Source organism: Triturus cristatus, chromosome 7 (genome assembly GCF_964204655.1).
Source record: "Triturus cristatus chromosome 7, aTriCri1.1, whole genome shotgun sequence".
NCBI lineage: Eukaryota > Metazoa > Chordata > Amphibia > Caudata > Salamandridae > Triturus > Triturus cristatus.
The window spans coordinates 810,987,418-811,006,400 of record NC_140590.1 but is presented as its reverse complement, the minus strand read 5'-3'; the positions used below and the strand labels follow the sequence as shown (position 1 = coordinate 811,006,400).

Sequence of the window (18,983 nt, the reverse complement as noted above, 5' to 3'; positions counted from 1 at the left end):
GGCTCAAATAATATAATGGAGGGGGTCCACTGCGGGCCCCGGAGACCACCACCTCCTCAGGGATAAAGTAAAGATTGGAGTGGGTAACCCATCCTGGAGTCATAGTTGGCCCTGGGAATCACCACCCCCAGAGCCTGCCCCTGCTATGTCCCCGGGTGCCCACCCCTGGGACATAGCTGTTTGCTATGGCTTGGCAGGAGCAAATAGTGTGTTTACCATCCATGAGTGCCTCGCCTGAAATATTATCTAACAATTCAGATTTTATGAACCCCAGCTTCTGACAAAATACACTACAAGAACACCAAATAGAAACTATTTCATCACAAACACTGTTTTACTTCTACATAGTAACTAAGGTAGTCTGGAATCCAGTGCCAGCCCAAGGATTGGATGTAATGCCTCCTCTTTACGGGGCATGAGAGTTCTACTCACAGCCATATTTTTGGGCCATGACAAATATCACATTTCTTGAGTTCTGAGAATGTTCTTCTTGTAGAGGCTGGTGGGAAAAAGTATGACTTGCTTTTGGGGTCTAGCTGTGCTGCATTCCGATGCCCACCAATCCTTTCCGTTGGGTTGCTTTGTCCTCTTCAGAAAGGTCTTGATGAAGGAGTGTACAGAGGTATATTCTTTAATAGATATTCATCTTTAGATGTTCCTTGTAAGAGGGAACTTCTGAAAACGGCATTCATAGAAGGGAGCTTTTATGAAAGTAACCAATAGAAAAGGACTCTAGTTGAAGGGATCTGCTGAGGATGGGTTTTGTTAATGGGGTCTACTGAATGAGGTTTTTGTTTAAGAGGTTTTCTAGAAAGAGCTCTTTTGGAGGGGGCTTCCAGAAGAATGCAGGTGTAGCAGAAGGTTTCTGAAGTGAGTTACTTTGGTAGATTTCTCTGCCTCTGTGGAAGAGGATTTGTTTGCATTTTTATATAGCTCGAACTTGACCCGAAGGTATCAGAGCTCTTTACATGAGCACCAGTTGCATTACAGATGGACACATTCATTTTTAGGTACAGGGACATTAAGTAATTTGCCCAGAATCACAGAATGTTTGAGCCTCCAGCCATACTCGAACCTAGTTCCCCAGCTTCGAAGTCGACTGCCCTAGCCATTAAGCCACACCCTCTCCCTTAGCAGAGGAACTCTCCAGTTGAGGTGAAAAGGCTCTTGGAAATTGCGGGAGGAGTACTTCTGAAAAGGGCTTTAGGTATAGGATCTTTTAAGAGCTTTCATGTGGGAAATATCATCTGCTATAGGCACTTGGGCATGAGGTGTATTAGAGGGATTTTTATGGAAGGAATAATTGGTCTTATGAATTGAAGGGAACTATTTTGACAGTGTGTTCTGAGTATTCTTGAGAACCCTAATTGAGTCTTTCCAAAAGAAGAAGACACGTGTAAGGACCTTGCAGAGAACGATTCAGGTAAACAGATCAAATGAAATTAGATTCAATGGAAGGATTTGCAGAAGATGTGTTTTCCAGCAGAATCTTCTGAAGAGGAATGATGTAATGAGGCCCTTATTATGATGCTGCATTTGAAGTGGGCCTTTTGAAGAGGTTACCTATGGAAAGGGGCCTTGGAGAGAGGGAATTTGTGGAAGGATTGTTGGGAGATAATTCTTCCGGAATATATCTTATAAAGAGGTGGTTTTGCATGTCGTCTTTTGTTTTGTGTAGAACTGATCAACGGAAGAGGCTTCTTTTGGAAGGGTTTTTTGGAAGATAGTTCTTATGAAAAGGTTTTTTTTGCAAAGAGATCTCATGGGAAGTCTTTACTGAAGCTCGTTCTTATAGAAGGTGTCTTTAGAGGGCGTTTCCATTGAAATGTTTTCTTATACATATTATTCTTTGAGTAGCAGTTTCAAAATAGCTGCCAGCCTGCCACAGAAAATGCCTTTAAACGATGTTTTCAATGAAAGGAGTCATCTGGGAAGTGTATTTATAGAAACACTCTGTAAAAGAGGCTCTTATGAAAGAGGTCTTCAGAATGGCAACTAGAGACAATTTGATGGAGATAATCAGGAAATATCACTAAAAACGAATTATCCACAGGAATAATACCACGTGTTTATGCCCGACCTAGCACCGCACTGCTGTTTCCAATATATGCCCTCCCAGTCAGTCCCTGAGTGCTGCTTTACAGCTTCTCTGTATGTGCAGCACCCAGCCATCCTTTGACTTTTCCCACCACCCATCCAAACTTTAAGTCCAGGCCCAACTCAGAGCAACACATTCTGTGCCCACAGCCCACTTCTCTGCACCACATGCATTGTCTTACACTTAGGCTGGTACATTTCTGCAGAAAAATAACAGAGAAATGTTGCTGTCCACATCTTTTTTAAAATAAATTATTGCCATGGAGGTGAGACACAGCAGGAGAGGCTAAATGGCAAATGAGGGAAGCCAAGCCATCCATTAAAGGGGGAAGCACACAAAAAAGAAAGGGGTAGAATTGGCACAGAACAAACATTAAAGTGCAAAGATATTAAATATACAGAAGAAATATTTTCAACAAACAATACAGTGTAGATAAATGTGAAATAATTTCTGTCGGGAAGAAAACAGAGTAAATCTTGTGGGAGAGGTCTTCTGACGAGAGCTGACAGCCTGTCATCTTACTCCTCTGAAGCCTGCAACACCATCTGTGCAGTGCCTGAAGGTTCATAGCTCAACCCCACTCTCCAAGTCATTCATAAACCCTCTGCCCAGTGTCATCAGCACAAACATCAGCATCCTCTCCCACGCGCAATACATGCAACTCATATTCTCCCTCACGGACAAGACCCACAACACATGAAACAAGTTCACTGGCTGCATGACCAAAGTCGGTAACTGAATGAAAGCTGACTCTCTAACTCAACTCCCTCAAGACAGAAGTAGTGATTTTTGGCAAAAATACCTCACCATGGGACTCCAACTGGTGGCCTGCCAAACTCAGACCCACACCCACACCCAGAACCCACTATAGGAATCTCAGAATAATCATCAACAGCAAACTGGACATGACCACACAAATCAATGCCGTAACTGCATCCTGCTTCCACACCCAGAAGATGCTGAGGACAATCTTGAAATGGCATCCAAGCAACACTAGAAAAGCTGTCACCCAAGCTCCAGTCGCCAGCAAGTTGGACTATAGGAACACTCTCTATGCCAGGATAACCAAACAGCTCAGTAGAAGACTACAAACCTTCAAGAACTTGGCATCCAGGGTCATCCTTAACCTCCCATACAGAATTCACATCACAACCACACCTCAGAGAACTACACTGGCTCCTGATACACAAACATGCTCAATTCAGGCTCCTCTCACACACATTCAAGGCACTACACAATGCAGGCTCCACATACCTGAACAGTCGCATCTCCTTCCATCAATCACCCAGACACCTCCTCTCCGCGGGACTCCCATTTGCACAGAACTAGATCATTAGGATGGGTATTCTCGGACATCACTTTCAATTAACCAGCTTACCATAGGCAGGGCTAGGCACACACACCTGTTCAGTGCCAGAATACCCTCGTAGGTGATAGTGCGCTTTACAAATACACATAACCTAACAGATTTTGGAAGAGGGATATATCCAGTATGGCACTTGTGGTAGTTTTTTCTGCACATGTCTTTTCCAGAAGGATGCAGTTATATAATTAATTAGTAGGAATTCAGTCTTGTTGTTGTGGTCTTAGTCTTGATGGTTTCCCTTTAATCCATCCAATTTAAACAGTTGAACATTAACGAATGCCTTGCTCTTCCAAGTCGGGTATTTGTTTGTAAGGCGTGTGGTACCAAAAGAATGACTCTACTGTCAATTGTTCAGCCTGTGACATCTGTGTAACCTGATGGACAGCTATTGTGTGTGAACGTTTTGTGCAACCTGAGATAGATCTGATCTCTAATGCCAGCACTTTTAAAATCCATGAAACCTGAGGGATAGCTGTGCTGTGAAGTCTGCATGTCTTTGAGATGCATGTACTTGATGGATACCCTACATTCTGGGTTTTGAAGATCTATCCTATTTACAGGATATATATGGCATGCGCTTTAGAAGCTATAACCCAAGAAAACAAGGGCAACCCTGCTGCGTAATGCCCAAGTTCGTAGTATGTAAGCAGCCTTAGGATACCCTCCAGTGTGGGGGCTGACCTGTGAGGTCTAGCTGGTTTCAAAGATACCCAGCTAAGTCCTGGCCCTGTAATATCTAAAACCTACAGAACAAAGTAATTATCTGTGATATGAAACAGTAGGTTCTAGCTACTGGCAGGAAAGCCCTTTTTCTATTGTACCTTTATTAAGTGATACGCATGTTCAAGCTCTATAATATAATATGTATTTAATACACTTGCATATCTTAAGCAAATATTCTGCTGTCTGTGGAATTCCACCAAAATAAAAGCAACCTGAGTGATAGAGCAGTTTACAGCGCTTTCAGGTTTAAAGGAATCACCTGTGCTGTCTACAGTGCCTTTCTTTTAGGTTGGTACAAAGATAGCTGAGCTAGCTATGGTGTCTGCCTGTGGGAACGCTGCATGGATATCAATAGCTTGATTTTGTGTCCTAAGCTCTGCTTTAGATGTTGGTGGAGATTGGGCTCTGTCTGAACAGCATCGGAGTACCCCTTCCTCAAAAGCAAAGTCCCGCCTCCTCAAACCTGGCAGTACCGGACAGTGAAAACTCTTACGCCATAGGACAAATCTCCAATGTCGAGGGTGTCATTGCATTATTTATTATTTTCAAAAAGCAAAGCCAACTTTGGGATTTTCTGTTTGAAAATAAACCTTGAAAGGTTGATGTACTGCTCCATAATGTTGACAGAGCCATCTGTCAAACTTTCAAAGCATTTACAGCGAGGATGTCCGCTGGGCCGGCGGGCATCTCATAATTTGGGCGGCAGGTACTCTCTCAGTGCAACCGAGTACTGTCCTGACGGAGTAAATTTCCATCTGCCAAACTCTAAATCAAGCCTTCACTTACTACATGGATGCTTTGCATTGTGTAAACTGTTAAGAATATAAACGCAATTGCATACATGATTTCTAGATAGCTTAGTTTGAATGACAAGTAGTGCCTTGCAGTGTGTGTGATGTGGTTGTGAAATGTTTTCAGTGAGCGTACTCGGCAGTATAGCTAGGCTACATGGTCTCTTGTTAATAGCCTTCTTAACCCGATGCTTTAGCAACTGTGTGAAGCTCAGTCTGGTAAATTCCTCAGTCGGGGTATATTTGATTTGAACATGCCTAGTTCTTCATTTTTGTTTGGTGACATTTGCTGAAATCGTTCTCAATTCGTTTCCTTTAATTTTCATGGATTGGCATCATTGCTGCTTTCGTTTCCTGTTGGTCAGGGTTTGGTTTGTGTAACAATCGGGATCTGCCTCGTTTTATTTGCTTTCGCTGTCAGTGCCTGGTATTGGTCCATTGGATTGGTTAAATGTGTCTTAGTTTGAGATTGATATGGTTCTGATTTGTGTGTTTGAGACGTGTCTAGTTTAGTTTCATTCTACTGTCTGTTAGTGCTCTGGTTTTGTCTAAAGATTGTGTTAGACACTCGTATTGCTTTGTTTGATTTGGCTGCCTTCAACTTGTTTCCTCTGCTTTGGTATCGTTGTCTGTGATTGTTTGGGGTTCTATACCATTGTGCCATTGTTGTGGATTCTTCAGATTTTTTTTCATTTCACTATTTGTGATTCAACTTGCTTTGATGCATAGTAATATATTGACATAATTTGACAATGGCGAAAGACATAGTGTGCTTTCTTTGTTTTTAATAAAATGGGATTAGGGCGGATTTTAGTAGGGTTTTTAGCCTGTTTGAACATATGGATCTCCGTTGTAATTTAGATCTACTTTCAGACTGGGGTTTTGTCTAGTTTCATGGCACTGTTAAATCCGATCTCCTTCATTTGTATAATTGTGACAAACGATGAGCTACTTTCTTAGGCAGAATCCCACTAGAGGTCAAGTTCACTGGCGAGTTTCAGATAATGGGTAGTGCTATTACACCTAATTTACACTATGACACGAAGCCTCATTGCTAGACAGGTGTTCTCAGTCTGCCCAACCCCCAGACCTCCAGCAGTGAGTCCTTCACATTAGAGCCAGGAAGATACAGCCCACAGCCTCTGTTTATCGAAACATTTACGGTCTCACCATGGCTTTTAGTCTTCTATTCCTCTTAGGCGAGAGTGAAAGAATGCCATCAATATTCTCTTATACTCTTTCCTGAAGTTGTGGTTCAGCATGCCATAAATCACAGCGTTCAGGCAGCTGTTGAAGTAGGCCATGAAGTAACTGGCTGTAAAGAGCCACCCTGGGATAGATGTGCCAAGAGCTGGATCTACTGCCACTGACAACCCGATGAAGTTCAGTGGAGCCCAACACACTGCAAAGAGCACAAAGACTACGAACATAGTCAGGAAATTCCGCAGGTCGTGAGGCTTGATCCTCAGACGAGCATCGGGCTTGACCCTCCGTCGCACTCTGATGACCAGCACCCAAATCCTGAGGTAGCAATAGGTAACAATGGAGATTGGAAGGAAGAAGTGGACCACCACCACGGCAATGGTGTAAAGGGAGCTTGCTGACTGGGCGAAAGTACAAGAGTACACACGGCGGTCATACTGCAGGGAATCCACAAAAAAGTTGGGCACAAGAGCCAAGAAGGTGAGCACCCATACCAGTGCCACGTAGAAGAGGGTGTTTGTACTGGTGAAGACCTTGTCATACTTCAGATTGTGGCAGATGTAGCAGTAGCGGTTGACGGCAATCGCAGTAATGTTAAATATGGAGCTAATGACGCTCACCCCCATTAGGAAGCCACTGATTTGGCAGTGAAGGTTACCCATGACCCACCCATCGTGGAAAATTGCAATCAAGACCAGCGGGTAGGTGTAGAAGGCGACGACAAGGTCCGCAATGGCGAGGCTCACCACAAATGCATTACCTGCAGAGGAAGGCACACAAAGAACAGCGTGAATGATAGACCACTTTCTATTCAATGTAAGTGTAAATTGCAAGGGTAACATTTATCAGCAATGCAATGAAAAGAACAACGTAATATTGTTCTGTATCCCCTCATTATCCCAACCCTATAATCTCATCCATCTAAATGAGAATAATAAAGAGAACAAGAGTGCCATTGTTTCTTCCTCCAATCAGCCATCTTCATGCTCTTGATGTCTGAGGACTCCAACCTTGTATTTAGCATTATGCTCATTTAATACAATGTAGTTGATTACTATCAGCATAGGAGGCACTGCAGGATACAGACTGCATGATATATTGCATAGCATAGCATACCCACACTTATAAGAAGGCACTGCAGGATACACACTGCAGGATAGATAACGCAGCATAGCGCACCCACACTTATAACTGTGTACTGGACACATTCAGCAGCATGAGGGATAAATACCAATATAAGGTAAGCCCATGCTATTAAACTTTATTGTAACAATAATCTCTCATATATATATATGAGAGATTATTATATATATATATAGTAAAATTTTAACTGGAGTCCTAAAAGCCTCCCATTTTGTAGTAGATATTTCCTATTTTACCAACACTCCACCTGGTCCCTCCCACTCTAACTACTAAGTAGTAATTTTAGAGGTACTTAAGTTAAATCTCCACATAGCAAAAACTGGAACTGTGGAGTAGCCTGTCCCACCCTCTCCCTTCCTTACTTTTTTACTTAAATGCCAACCATTTTGTAGTAGATATTCCCCATTTTACCACCATTATATCAGATCATATGGAGATCTCCGGGTGACTTTAGCAGTGCTATACCTCAGTCTATAACCACAGCACAAATAATATCAAGCTCATTTATGCTGTCGATGGTGTCCTGGGGTCTGTTCTGCTAGAGTTCCCTAGGTGTTTACATGTACCACTTAGTGCTTCAATGCTTCTAATAGTGTCCTTTGAACTCATACTTTTAAAATAGGTCTGAGGCCTCTTATGCTGTTAGCAGTGTCCTGAACTCTAGGCAGTCTAATTGTACACTGATCAGGATGTTATCCAAATGTTCCCACCATTCTCTTTCTGTCTTTTGCTAAATCTCTGGCCCACAAGTTACCATCTTTACCATCCCTCCCTCCCTGATTGCCTGTTGATACCACTTCTGCCTCCCTCTACTCTTTCCCTGAAAGTGTAATCCATTAAGCTTGTTGTCTAATCTCCGACAGCTCCACAGCCTTTCTGATTTGCAGTAGCTAACTTCCACAGACAACTTTCATGTTGTCCACAGCAGCCAGCCAACGCGTTTCGTTCAAAATCAATTGAAGTGCGTCAGGGCTTAATTTTCTACTCCATGTACTAGTGTCAATAGTATCCATGTTTGGCATCCCATCATTCAATCAATTGCAGTGTCCTACACCAAATCTGGCAGGCTCTTAAAACACATTTCATTAGAAGAGGTGGTACTGGAACCCCCAATTCGATACCAGAGTCAGTATCGAAACACACCATCCACGTCCCACTTGAGATGATATTGCCAGGTATCGAATGGGGGAAGTTCAATTGATTTTTAACTAAACGCGTTGGCTGGATACTTTGGTTGCTGGACCTTATATTTTAAAGTAATAAATAGACTTGAAGATTCATAGATTTTTTTCTTAGAGTTCACCATTCTATTTGTTTTGAACTTTCAGAAAGTTACAAACGTTTTTAACAGTAGCTCTGAAAAACTAAACTGTCTCAGATTTCCTGGAGTACTAAGAGAAAGCTTCTGTTTTCTATAATTCAGAGGCATTTCTGCATGCACATGTGTTTGTGCTGAATATGGGAAATTTACATTTTGTCTGTGCAATGACACTTTTTTAATTCTGTAAGTGGAAGAATTTTTAGGATGCAGAACCCCTTCACTTTTACTCAGCCAATTTTGAGGGTGTTCTCTTCCCACTCTAGAAATGGATTAACTCCCAGCTTTGTCATTAGTACATTTCCCACTTTTTCTTGGATGGGAGGAGGTCGCAGAGAGGTTTGGAAATAGTCTCAAACGATTAAGACTATAGTTGTGACCTGGAACAGCCACTCCCAGCACACTCCCCATTTCTAGAGGTAGATTTACTTAGAAGATAAACTTTGTGTGAGTACATCATCGTGCGCATGCAACGTTTGGAATTTTATCTTTATGGTGCTTACTTCTCATTATGAGGTGTGCTTACAAAATGTAATTTTCTGCTTGTGAAAAAAGCTATTTGCATTTGTTAGTCAAACATACATGCAAGTAGCTTTGGGAATCGGGTCTATTGCAATTTCCTTGTCATCCTAAATGTCCCCTTTCTCAAAGGAGGTTTTCCTCTGAATGAACTTCTTTTTAATTATTGACTAATCAATAGAGTAGCCCAGGTATTGTGACTTTATCAAACCGAGTTATTGTGGCCAACATCTACTTTTCCCTAGAAGTCAATTGCAGTTCCACTTGGCAGTCGGCCCCGACTGGCACGCAGCTCCATGTTGGGAGACATTCAGTAGTTTCGCCCTGGTAGATATTTCTATCCCAGAGTACTGTGTCTGTATGAAATACCCCGTCTCCCAGGGGTAAATTCACACTTCCTGATACAGTGAGAGCATTTTGCTCCACTAGTTAGTGTCATGATCCCATGTGAGTTTTTACTTCTAAAAGAGGAGTATGACAGAGGATAACATCTTTGAAAGATGAGATAGGCTCCTGTGGGAGAGTACTGGTCCCTCCACTTATAAAGATATGGAAGTGAAGTTTCTGAGCCCATTGCCACTCCTTGGGAGCTCCCTTCAGCTTTCCTCTCTCGCATACTCCTCAGAAGTTCATATAAGCACTGCTCCCTCAAGTCTTTCTTTCTTATTCACTCAAAGTCCCAGCACATTGCAACTTCACCCAGTTCTGCAAGCTCCCAGGCGTAGCTTAGCTCTAGTAGAAAATCTATAAAGCAATCTGAATGAATGTGTTCTTTTACTAGAAAGGGCGCTGTGCAAGAGTACTACTACCACTGACACCTACAATGAAGACCTAGCCTGTAATCCCAGAGATGATACTCAGTGCCATGAATCATTCAGTATCCACACTACTGCTAGCTCATTGGCTATGCTGCCCTTGGAATACTTAGAAATGAGCCTTCGACTGGAAAAGGGAAGGATGACAGTACTTTGAAAGAGCAAACCAGCTACAGTAGAGGATCTACTCATGATACACCATTCAGAACTTTGCAGAGTTGAATGGAAGGCCATCCTTACTTTTCTTCATGTGTTGGGCATAATTGTGTGGACTATGTTATTGTTTGATTGTGAATGCAGGTCTTTGCTGTGTTTTGTCTCTCAGGTCTCATTGTAGGCCATATGCTTTCACTGTGGCATTATATTGTTATAAATATTATGATTTTCCACATTTGGTATCCCATTTCTTGAATTTTGATATGTTAGTTGTTTAGGTATAATTGTTTAAATATACAATAGACATTTATTTGTGTCATCATTCATTGTAACATGATAATTAAGTCTGTCTGAATATATTAATGTTATTTTCTATGAATCTAATTCTCCCTTTTTGTGATTATTTAAATAATTAGCAAAGTTTCATAGAAGCTAATAACTTTACTTATTTGTTTATTTTAAACAAAAGGCATGGTTCTGTATAATGTAAGTAAGTGAAAGCGTGTTAAGGTCTTTCCTGCTAATTGTTTATTCAGAAAAGTTCAACAATAATCAGATATGTTATAAAAGCTAAGAACTGGGTATGAGAGATAGAGAGGCACTTCATACCAGAGACTCTGTGAAGAGGCTGTACAGAAACGTATCACCTTTCTTTACTGAAGGGTACTGGGAGACACATTCCCTTGGTGGTCTCAGTCTGTCTGCGAATGTAGATGAGAATAGCAGACACTGCAATTCTACTGAAGACTGCTTCATTGTTCAGACGAGGTATGTGGGCGTGAATGATGTTTGAAACTCGAACTATGCCCTTTTGTTTAATTCAAAGGATGAGGGTGGGATTGTATTGACATAAAGAAAGCTTTATGATTTTACCAAAATGGCACAATACTATTTGCTGTTCACACTTCTGTAAATTTGACTGCTACTATAGTGTTTATATTAATAATAGTTGATAGCAATACATAATATATTAGTAATGGATATTGCATGCACTAGGATAGGTGTTTTAGTATAAAAATACATCTTTAAAATGTATCTATAGTTCCCTAGTGTTCTTGAGTGTGCCTTTCCATACTGAACAAATGGGTTGGATCCCACTAATTATCCCTGTGATATTTCATAGGATTGATTGTTACCTGAATCACATGTTACTAAGATATTGCTGAGTGGGTTCAGGGTGGTTTCAGTCCAGTCTCAGGTTGGCACATTGATGACGTTTTTAGTGCCATGGGAGAACTAGAAAACCTTTTCCCCGTCTGTGTGCCGGAGGTAAAATGCAGAAATGGTATCAATATCTGCAGGGTAGGAATCAGAAAGAGACAAAATGTTTTGCAGCCTGCACTCTGAGGGTCAGTGAATCCCAAGGAACCCAATTCATCCATCAAGGCATGTGAGCAGGAAAAAGTCCCATTTTATTCCCTGTGGCTCGCACATAGAATAGAGGTGCAAGTGTTTTCCTCAAATGCAGACTAATTGACTGAGTATGCTATTTAGGGCTGGATTTAGATTTCGGTGGATGGGTTACTACATCACAACAGTGATGGATTTTTCATCCGCTGAAATAAAAATCCCATAATATCCAACGGGTTTTATATTTCAGTGGATCATATATTTGTCACAGTTGTGATGGCGTACCCTACCCGCTGAAATCTTAATCAGGCCCTTAGTCTAAATCATTGATGGATAAGCCCAGTGAGACACTAATCCAACAAGCCAGTACTACAGGAAAAAGCCTTGCAGTGGTATAAGTAGATGACAAAAGAAAGCAGTTTCAGGACTGTCAAGAAGGAAGTTTCTGTGGAGGAATAAAAGTGGTGCTCACTGGGGCTGAAAATCTACATGAGTTAAGTGTTAAGAGCCAACAAAGAACGTGAGGGTCAAAAACAAAAGTAAAGTTGGTGAATATATCATATGTGAAAAGTGGAGAGACCTCTTTGCTGTGACAGAGAATGGGCTATGGAAACAGAAAAAAAGGATGCATAAAATATTTTAAACATTCAGGGATGGAGCTATGTGACGATGGCAGCAGGAATGGAGGGATTTCCCTAATGAAATGAAAAACAAATAGAGTAATCCAGTAAATGTTCAATGGCATAAATACTGGATGTTGATGACTAAACAACTGAAGAGATGGACTTATTGAGTTAATTCAATAATTGTGCTCATCACAATGCAATAAATCATTAATAACTGCACATCCCAAAAATTGGTCTCTGTCATTTAGATCTGTTCCATATTGGAGAACTGGGTGCATGACAGTATTGGGAAAACAAAGAGGATGATTTAAATGCAAAGTTTGAGTTATGCAGTTTGCACCAGTTTCTACCAATTAGAAAGAGATTTTGCGACTGATTCAAAACTGATTTTTTGAGTACTTGAAGTGGTACGACAGAAGTACTTATACTACAAAAATGTAATTCACAAACCTACGAGTGGAACCTCCACCTCTCCTATATTTTCTATGGGGAGATCTCCATATATGTAAATGTACCATTTAGTAGTAAATGTGGGTAGGACCAAGTGGAATGGTGGTAAAATGGGGAATATCTACTACAAAATGGGAGGTATTTAAGTAAAAAAAGTAAGGAAGGGAGAGGGAGGGACAGGCTACTCCACAGTTCCAGTTTTTTCTATGTGGAGATTTAACTTAAGTACCTCTAAAATTACTACTGAGTAGTTAGTGTGGGAGGGTCCCCCATTTGAGGAGACTATAGGACACCCTGGTGAAGAAGTGGCGTTCTTATGAATTTTCGGCAAGAAATATATACACGGCATTCGCAGACTCTCAGTTCTCAGTAATTTATATTCATCAGTATCCAACAACCCTTGATGATACCAGTTCGTCAGGCGACCATGATAATCCTGTATTGTTCGTTGGCATGTTTCCCAATCGATCAATTCATAACAGGTTTCTTCCGATAGCTGTCTCATAGCCTCCGCTTTATAACTGGTTAGGTCCATAATGACAACATTGCCCCCCTTGTCGGAGGGCTTGATCACGATACTTAGATCTTTTTCCAAACCATTTATTGCTAATCTTTGGCTTCTCGATAAGTTGTCACGTCCAGGTTTAGCAGCATTTTTGCACATCTTCTTCAAGTCAGTTATGACTGCTGAGCTGTATGCCTCGATGTTATCATATGGTACATTGGGGTTATATCTTGATTTTGGTTTTAACCCACTGTAACTGGATTGATAACCACTGAAATTCATTGGTTATAGTTTACTGAACTAACTACAACTTGCCCCCCACTTTGGACTGCTTACGACCGCACATATTATATTACTTATGACATGCTAAATGACATCATTGATGTCATCATGCAATCATTATGACATCGCTCTATAGGGTTTGTAACCTTGAAGTAACTCAACATGTTTCAGGTTTGGACAATTTTCTTTTTACCCTATTGGGATTACGTACTAAATACTTCACATTATCAGCAATTTTAAGTCAAGAGGCTGGCAGATGGGCATTTGATACTGTAAAGGCCCTTTCATCCGGACCCAATGGACTACACTTCATAGTTTAGAAAGATACACTACATACGTTCCTGAAATGGGCACATTGGCATACGATCTTACACCCATGCTCACAATACAAGTGAGAGATAAAGCACGTCTAAGTGGGAAACCCCACATCCTACATTATTCTACAATTTCCAATGCCTCAAAATTAGAAACAAAGTTTTGTAAATAAATATCCACAATTTATAAACATCCTTATTACATAGAATTTGTTTATAGCACTGTATTACAACTATTTAATGTGTATATGCCCAGATACCCACAGGTGGAGAATCTATTATGAACAGATGGTTTGGCCAGTCCCACAGGAAACAATAACTGGCAAATTTCAGTATTTGTTTTTTTTTAATGATAGTTTTGTACTATTACGAGGCCTAACTAAAAGGTTACCTTAACACTTAGTTTTGAACTATTACGAGGCCTAACTAAAATGTTACCTTAACCTTTGTTTTCTTCAGTGAATTTCTAAGTTTTTTTAGTGTAAGCTAAAATCTGAGTGCTGTACCCAACTTTAATGTCACATAACCGTTTTTTTAAAATCACATTTACACTATTCCATCACAGGGCAAAACTTTTGACCCTGCGCAAGGACAGATTAGACACAGGCCTTGCCAGCATCCAGGACCTGCACCTAGCCACCCCCACCCCCCAAGGCATGGTCATGGCCATCAGCCGTGCACAACATAAGGTTAAATAAAATGCCTGGCCTGCGTCCTGGCCCTGCACCCAACACCCCGTGAGTGATCAACCCTCAGTCATGCCTAGCCTTCCCCCATTCACGGCATGCAGTCCAGCTCTGCACTCCAAACCCTGAGGGTGTCCAAAACCATGCTTCTCTCCAACCTTCATTTGTTGCGCAACATCCCCATGGACATCCACCTAAATTTTTCTTTTATTTATATATTTTTTCCACAGTACAGTTGCAAAAGTGTCAGCCTGAGGTACAACGGGACAGTGCAAGCTTCACTATTTAATGCTTGTCCTTCTGTGGGACCACATTGATGGGCCCATGTGGGGTGCTGCGAGATTCTTGTGGTACGAAAAGGGGGCTCTCAGAGCCCCACTTTGTGTCAGGGGTGTCCCTCTGGAACCCTCCGCAAGGGTCAGGGGGTCATGGTACTCCTACCCTGCCCCCATTATACCTTATTTTTTTAACAAAAGTCAGAACAAGAGGACCGCAGCCCAATCCCTAAAATGGGGTTGCAACATTTCTGTTGATGTTGAGACAAGCTAATAAGATTGTTCAGTACTGTGGGACCGGTACCGGCTCTAAAGTTCTGAGGTGACTGATAGGGGGCAAAAGCACCCTAGGCCTATCAGATTGCTCTATCTTTTTTTTATTTTATATGCGGTACCCTAGGAGTAGCAACCGTTCAAATACTACTTTAGTTTGAAGCTTAATTTCTCAAAAACTCACAACTAGCACACTTTGAGGAAAGATCGAGCTTTCTGCCAATTTTGGTGTAATTCTGTTCATCCTTTAACTCGGTATTACCTCTTAAAATTCTTATGGGAATTTGAATGCGGAAAGCGTGTTTTGGAACCTCCCGGTTTTCTTGGCCCCTGGTCTACAGATCACCTAGAAACTTTTCAGGAAGGAGCAGAGGTGTGTGGACGTTTTTGTGGCAATGTTCCTGGATATTCATCAAACTACACCAAAGTTATTGGCAAATCAAAAAACGCCTTCCCTATGAAACTATGGCCTAACTATAACTACACAGTAGTAACTGTACATATATTGAACTATTAATATATTCTTTTCAAAATAGTAAACTTAATTTGAAAATTATATTGACATTTTAAGCTTCTGTTAAAAAAAATTAAATTATTTCAATTAGTTCAATACATAACTTTCAAAAACAGAACTAATTCTATGTATTGTGCATTCCTGCTTCTTTAACTCTTCCCAAAGTCAACATCCGCCAGCACCTCCATGATCAAATCAAACCAAACCCTTTTGTGGTACACATTTTTTTTTTTAATCTTTTTGGCGGGACTGGCTCCTTCTGATCAGTAAGATCACTGCCCTTTAGAGGAGTAAGGAGACAGACAGGTCACTTGATGAATAGCTGTCACAACAGTAGGGAACTGACAGGCAAGAAGACCTTTGTTTAGGCAGCACTTTGATCAGAGTCAAATTTCCTTTGACTGTTAGGTGCCAAACAAGAGGAAGCTCTAAAGCAGGATGGGAAAGCTTTTGTCCAGGGGAACGTTTGATGCGCGGATGTGAAGTGGTGTGAACAAAAACTATTAATTTGTGAACCAATGAAGTCTCAGTGGCAGGAAGGAGATTAAAACCAAATCTGAAAAATCTAATTTCTGAAATAAAAGATATATGACAACCTTCTATAACTCACCCTTGTATCATATAAAATAAAAATCCATATTCAGTAATGATTTTTAACTTCAATTAGTTAAATGCTTCCATAATGTCTTTTCCAGCTTTCATCTAACCTGAGTTAGAAAGAAAAAGGTTCGTGAACATTGCATGCGTTTAACAGTGTTCAAGCTGACTATTGCCTAACGTGTAACATAGAACTTAGCTTGTTATACCTTATAAAATTAAGGATGAGCCACAACTCAAATTTAGGTTTAATCCCCATGCAGCTTGGCCCAACTTTCACAAGGCACAGTTATAGCTAACATATTTGTATAGCTTTAAAGTCAGCATTCCAACTGCAGATCAGATACAGTTGTTTTCATGTCAGCCCTCAGGCCTTGCCTGCAGTGTTACATGACTGCTTCTTAGCTCATGCTATAAGTTTGCTCCAGATGTGAGTGTGTACAGCTTATGCTGCCTGCTCACATTTGGGGCTTTACAGTTAAATGGCTTATGGAGTTTATACACACTATATTGATTAATAGAAGTATCAAATACGTCATTTAAATTGCCAAAATGGTTCTCAGGCTTTAGGAATAGGCATGTGTAGTTATGACCTGTTTTGCAGGTTCAAACTGTCTAGAGTTCAGAAATACTGTCTGTCCTGATCCACAAAATGAAAAAATAATACAAGGTAAGACCTAGCATGCAGATAGATCTCCTTACATGAAGCACTTCTTATAATAATGCAGATTCACATTATTTTCGTGGTCATTCTGCGGTTTTCTAAAGGTGCGATATAGGAACATTAAATGTTGAGAGCTGTGGGTGGCATTTATTATTTCACAGGGGGTTAAATGGAATAGATGTAGTCTTTACATTAGATAGTTCTGAACTAGCCGCTAGGCTTAAAATCCAGCTTCTCCTCTTTATAAAATTGTTTGATCCCTCTCAGTCGACTTTGTCCCTGTACCCAATACCTTAAGACAATTCTCTCTGCTGTATGCAGTGTGTGCTATAAAATCAAATGCATGCTGTGATACTTGGCTAATGCAAAGCTCCTGACTCCCGATGATGTCAGGGCATCTCCTTGATTTATCATGGGCCCATATGAAATATCTTCTGCAGCAAGAGTTTTTCATTGACTGTACAATGAACTGTTTCTTGGCAGTTAAACATACTTAATTTAACTCCAGTGGTCCTGCTTCTTACTGGCAAGTCCTCAATCCTGTAAAATAATCTTGCTGTGGGATGATTTGAAATGAAGAGCCCCCCGCTAAATAATATCTTCGGGGCAACTATAAATACGCCACTGGCTCTGGAAACACATCTGCTGTTAAGTGAGTTTCTGTTATGTTTTTGGTCACTCCGTTTTAATGACAATAAGGCTCTCAACTTCTATCAAGGCTGTGACCCTCTCTGTGAGTGACAATGGGGTTTTATGCTCTGCTGCCTGTGTCTGGGCCATCAGTTTTAATATTAATAGTGGTCTCTTCTGCTGTCAAAGTCTGCGTCCTCAGATTAAATTGTTATCCCCTACAAATGACTTTTCCTCCTCAATTGACCAGCATAGATCCTTTATCAGCTTCCTTGTTTCAGAATAAGCTGTAAGTCTGTGGTTATAGGCAGTTTGAATTGCATATTCATGTTACTTTTAGATTGACCTTCTAATTTACTGTCTTAAGTGGGTGGCTCCGGCACTCACGCCCCACCCGACCCTGATACCCGAAGTCCTATTGAGTGGGCGGGACGCATTGCAGGATTCCAACGGAAGTCAGGGGGGACACACCGGCAGGGCATGCCTGCACGTCCCTTATGGCAACCAACCTGCCAGTGTTGCCGTGCAGCTTATTTCTTGGCGGCTCCACCTGTGGGATGCAATTGGCGTCTCAAGTTCTCCAATCTTTCCTTTTCCCTGAGTTCCCTGGTGAGGAACTCTGGGCTTATCCTATGCACAATCCAAAGTGGCCGACACTGAATAGGCACCCATAGCTCCTTTTCTCAAATCAAAATGGATTCCTATGAATTTCCTGTTTTTAGGCCTACAAAAGGAAGACAGTCCAGTTCATTTCTTGTGTCACAGTGCTTTGAGCTACTAGCCCTGGTGTTCATTGTGGCCCCTCCTGATTGTTTCCACTGCTAGTTAGTCAGTCTTTCCTGAATTCTTGGATTAATGTCATTCCAGTGTTTTCTTCCACACAATTTCTCCTGAATCCCAGCCTTGAATTCTCCTTCTGAAATTTCATTGCCACTTTGGAGGGGTTTTTTCCCCTCTGGCTCTTTACTGCATTGGGATTCCTTCTGGAGGGGAAGTTCCTACTTAGATGTACTTGCATTAGCAGCAACATGGATACTCGAAAGGAGTCTCCCTTATCTAGGGAAAACCTGGAATTCAAGTCAAGACCTGGAATTGTCCATCAGTCCGTGGCCAGAGATTCTCGACTAGACATCTGTATCCTGACACTGGGGACATAATGTCAGATGATATTGTTCTTTTTAAATGTTTTTCTTTGAGTGAGAGAGTCCAGAACCAACTGTCAGGTCTTCCGTTTTAATGATAATGGGTTATTGCCTAGTATCAGAAAGAGTTTAGGTTCTTTTGATTACAGTTAAATTTGGCTACTACCAGCAGGACAGAAGTTCAGTCTTGCTGCACTTTATAAGACCTTTAATGCTAAAGACTGAGTTCTGTCCTGCTGCCAGTATTTGAACTGCAATGGCTATGGGAGTGAGTTACACTAGAAGATAAAAAGAACAAAATCAATTAATGCTTAGGAGGGTAACTATTTTTTCCAATATATTAACTTAATTAGGACTCTTGCTGATCTTACTGTCTAAAATAAAAGGATTATCTTCATAGATGATTTTCAATACATTCCAATTTGTATGTAGAGCGTAAACCCACCTGCCTTGCTCTTCTGCTCCTCCTCACCCTGGGATTTGCCCTATAGGATGCCATAAACATCGCCCAGTCCAGACATACTACGCAACAACCTAATCAGT

At 41.1% G+C, this 18,983-nt stretch overlaps 1 protein-coding gene across 1 annotated transcript in view; it reads right to left on the bottom strand.

Annotated features, from left to right (window-relative positions):
• Nucleotides 1-2,429: 2,429 nt before the first annotated feature.
• Nucleotides 2,430-18,983, bottom strand: part of LOC146810619 (melatonin receptor type 1A-like) — a 58,113-nt gene continuing 41,559 nt past the window's right edge. Inside the window, exon 2 of the mRNA XM_085614434.1 lies at nt 2,430-6,941. Within this exon, the coding sequence (XP_085470560.1) occupies nt 6,157-6,941 (785 nt within the window). The 3' untranslated portion in view covers nt 2,430-6,156. The remainder of the gene's footprint in view (nt 6,942-18,983) is intronic.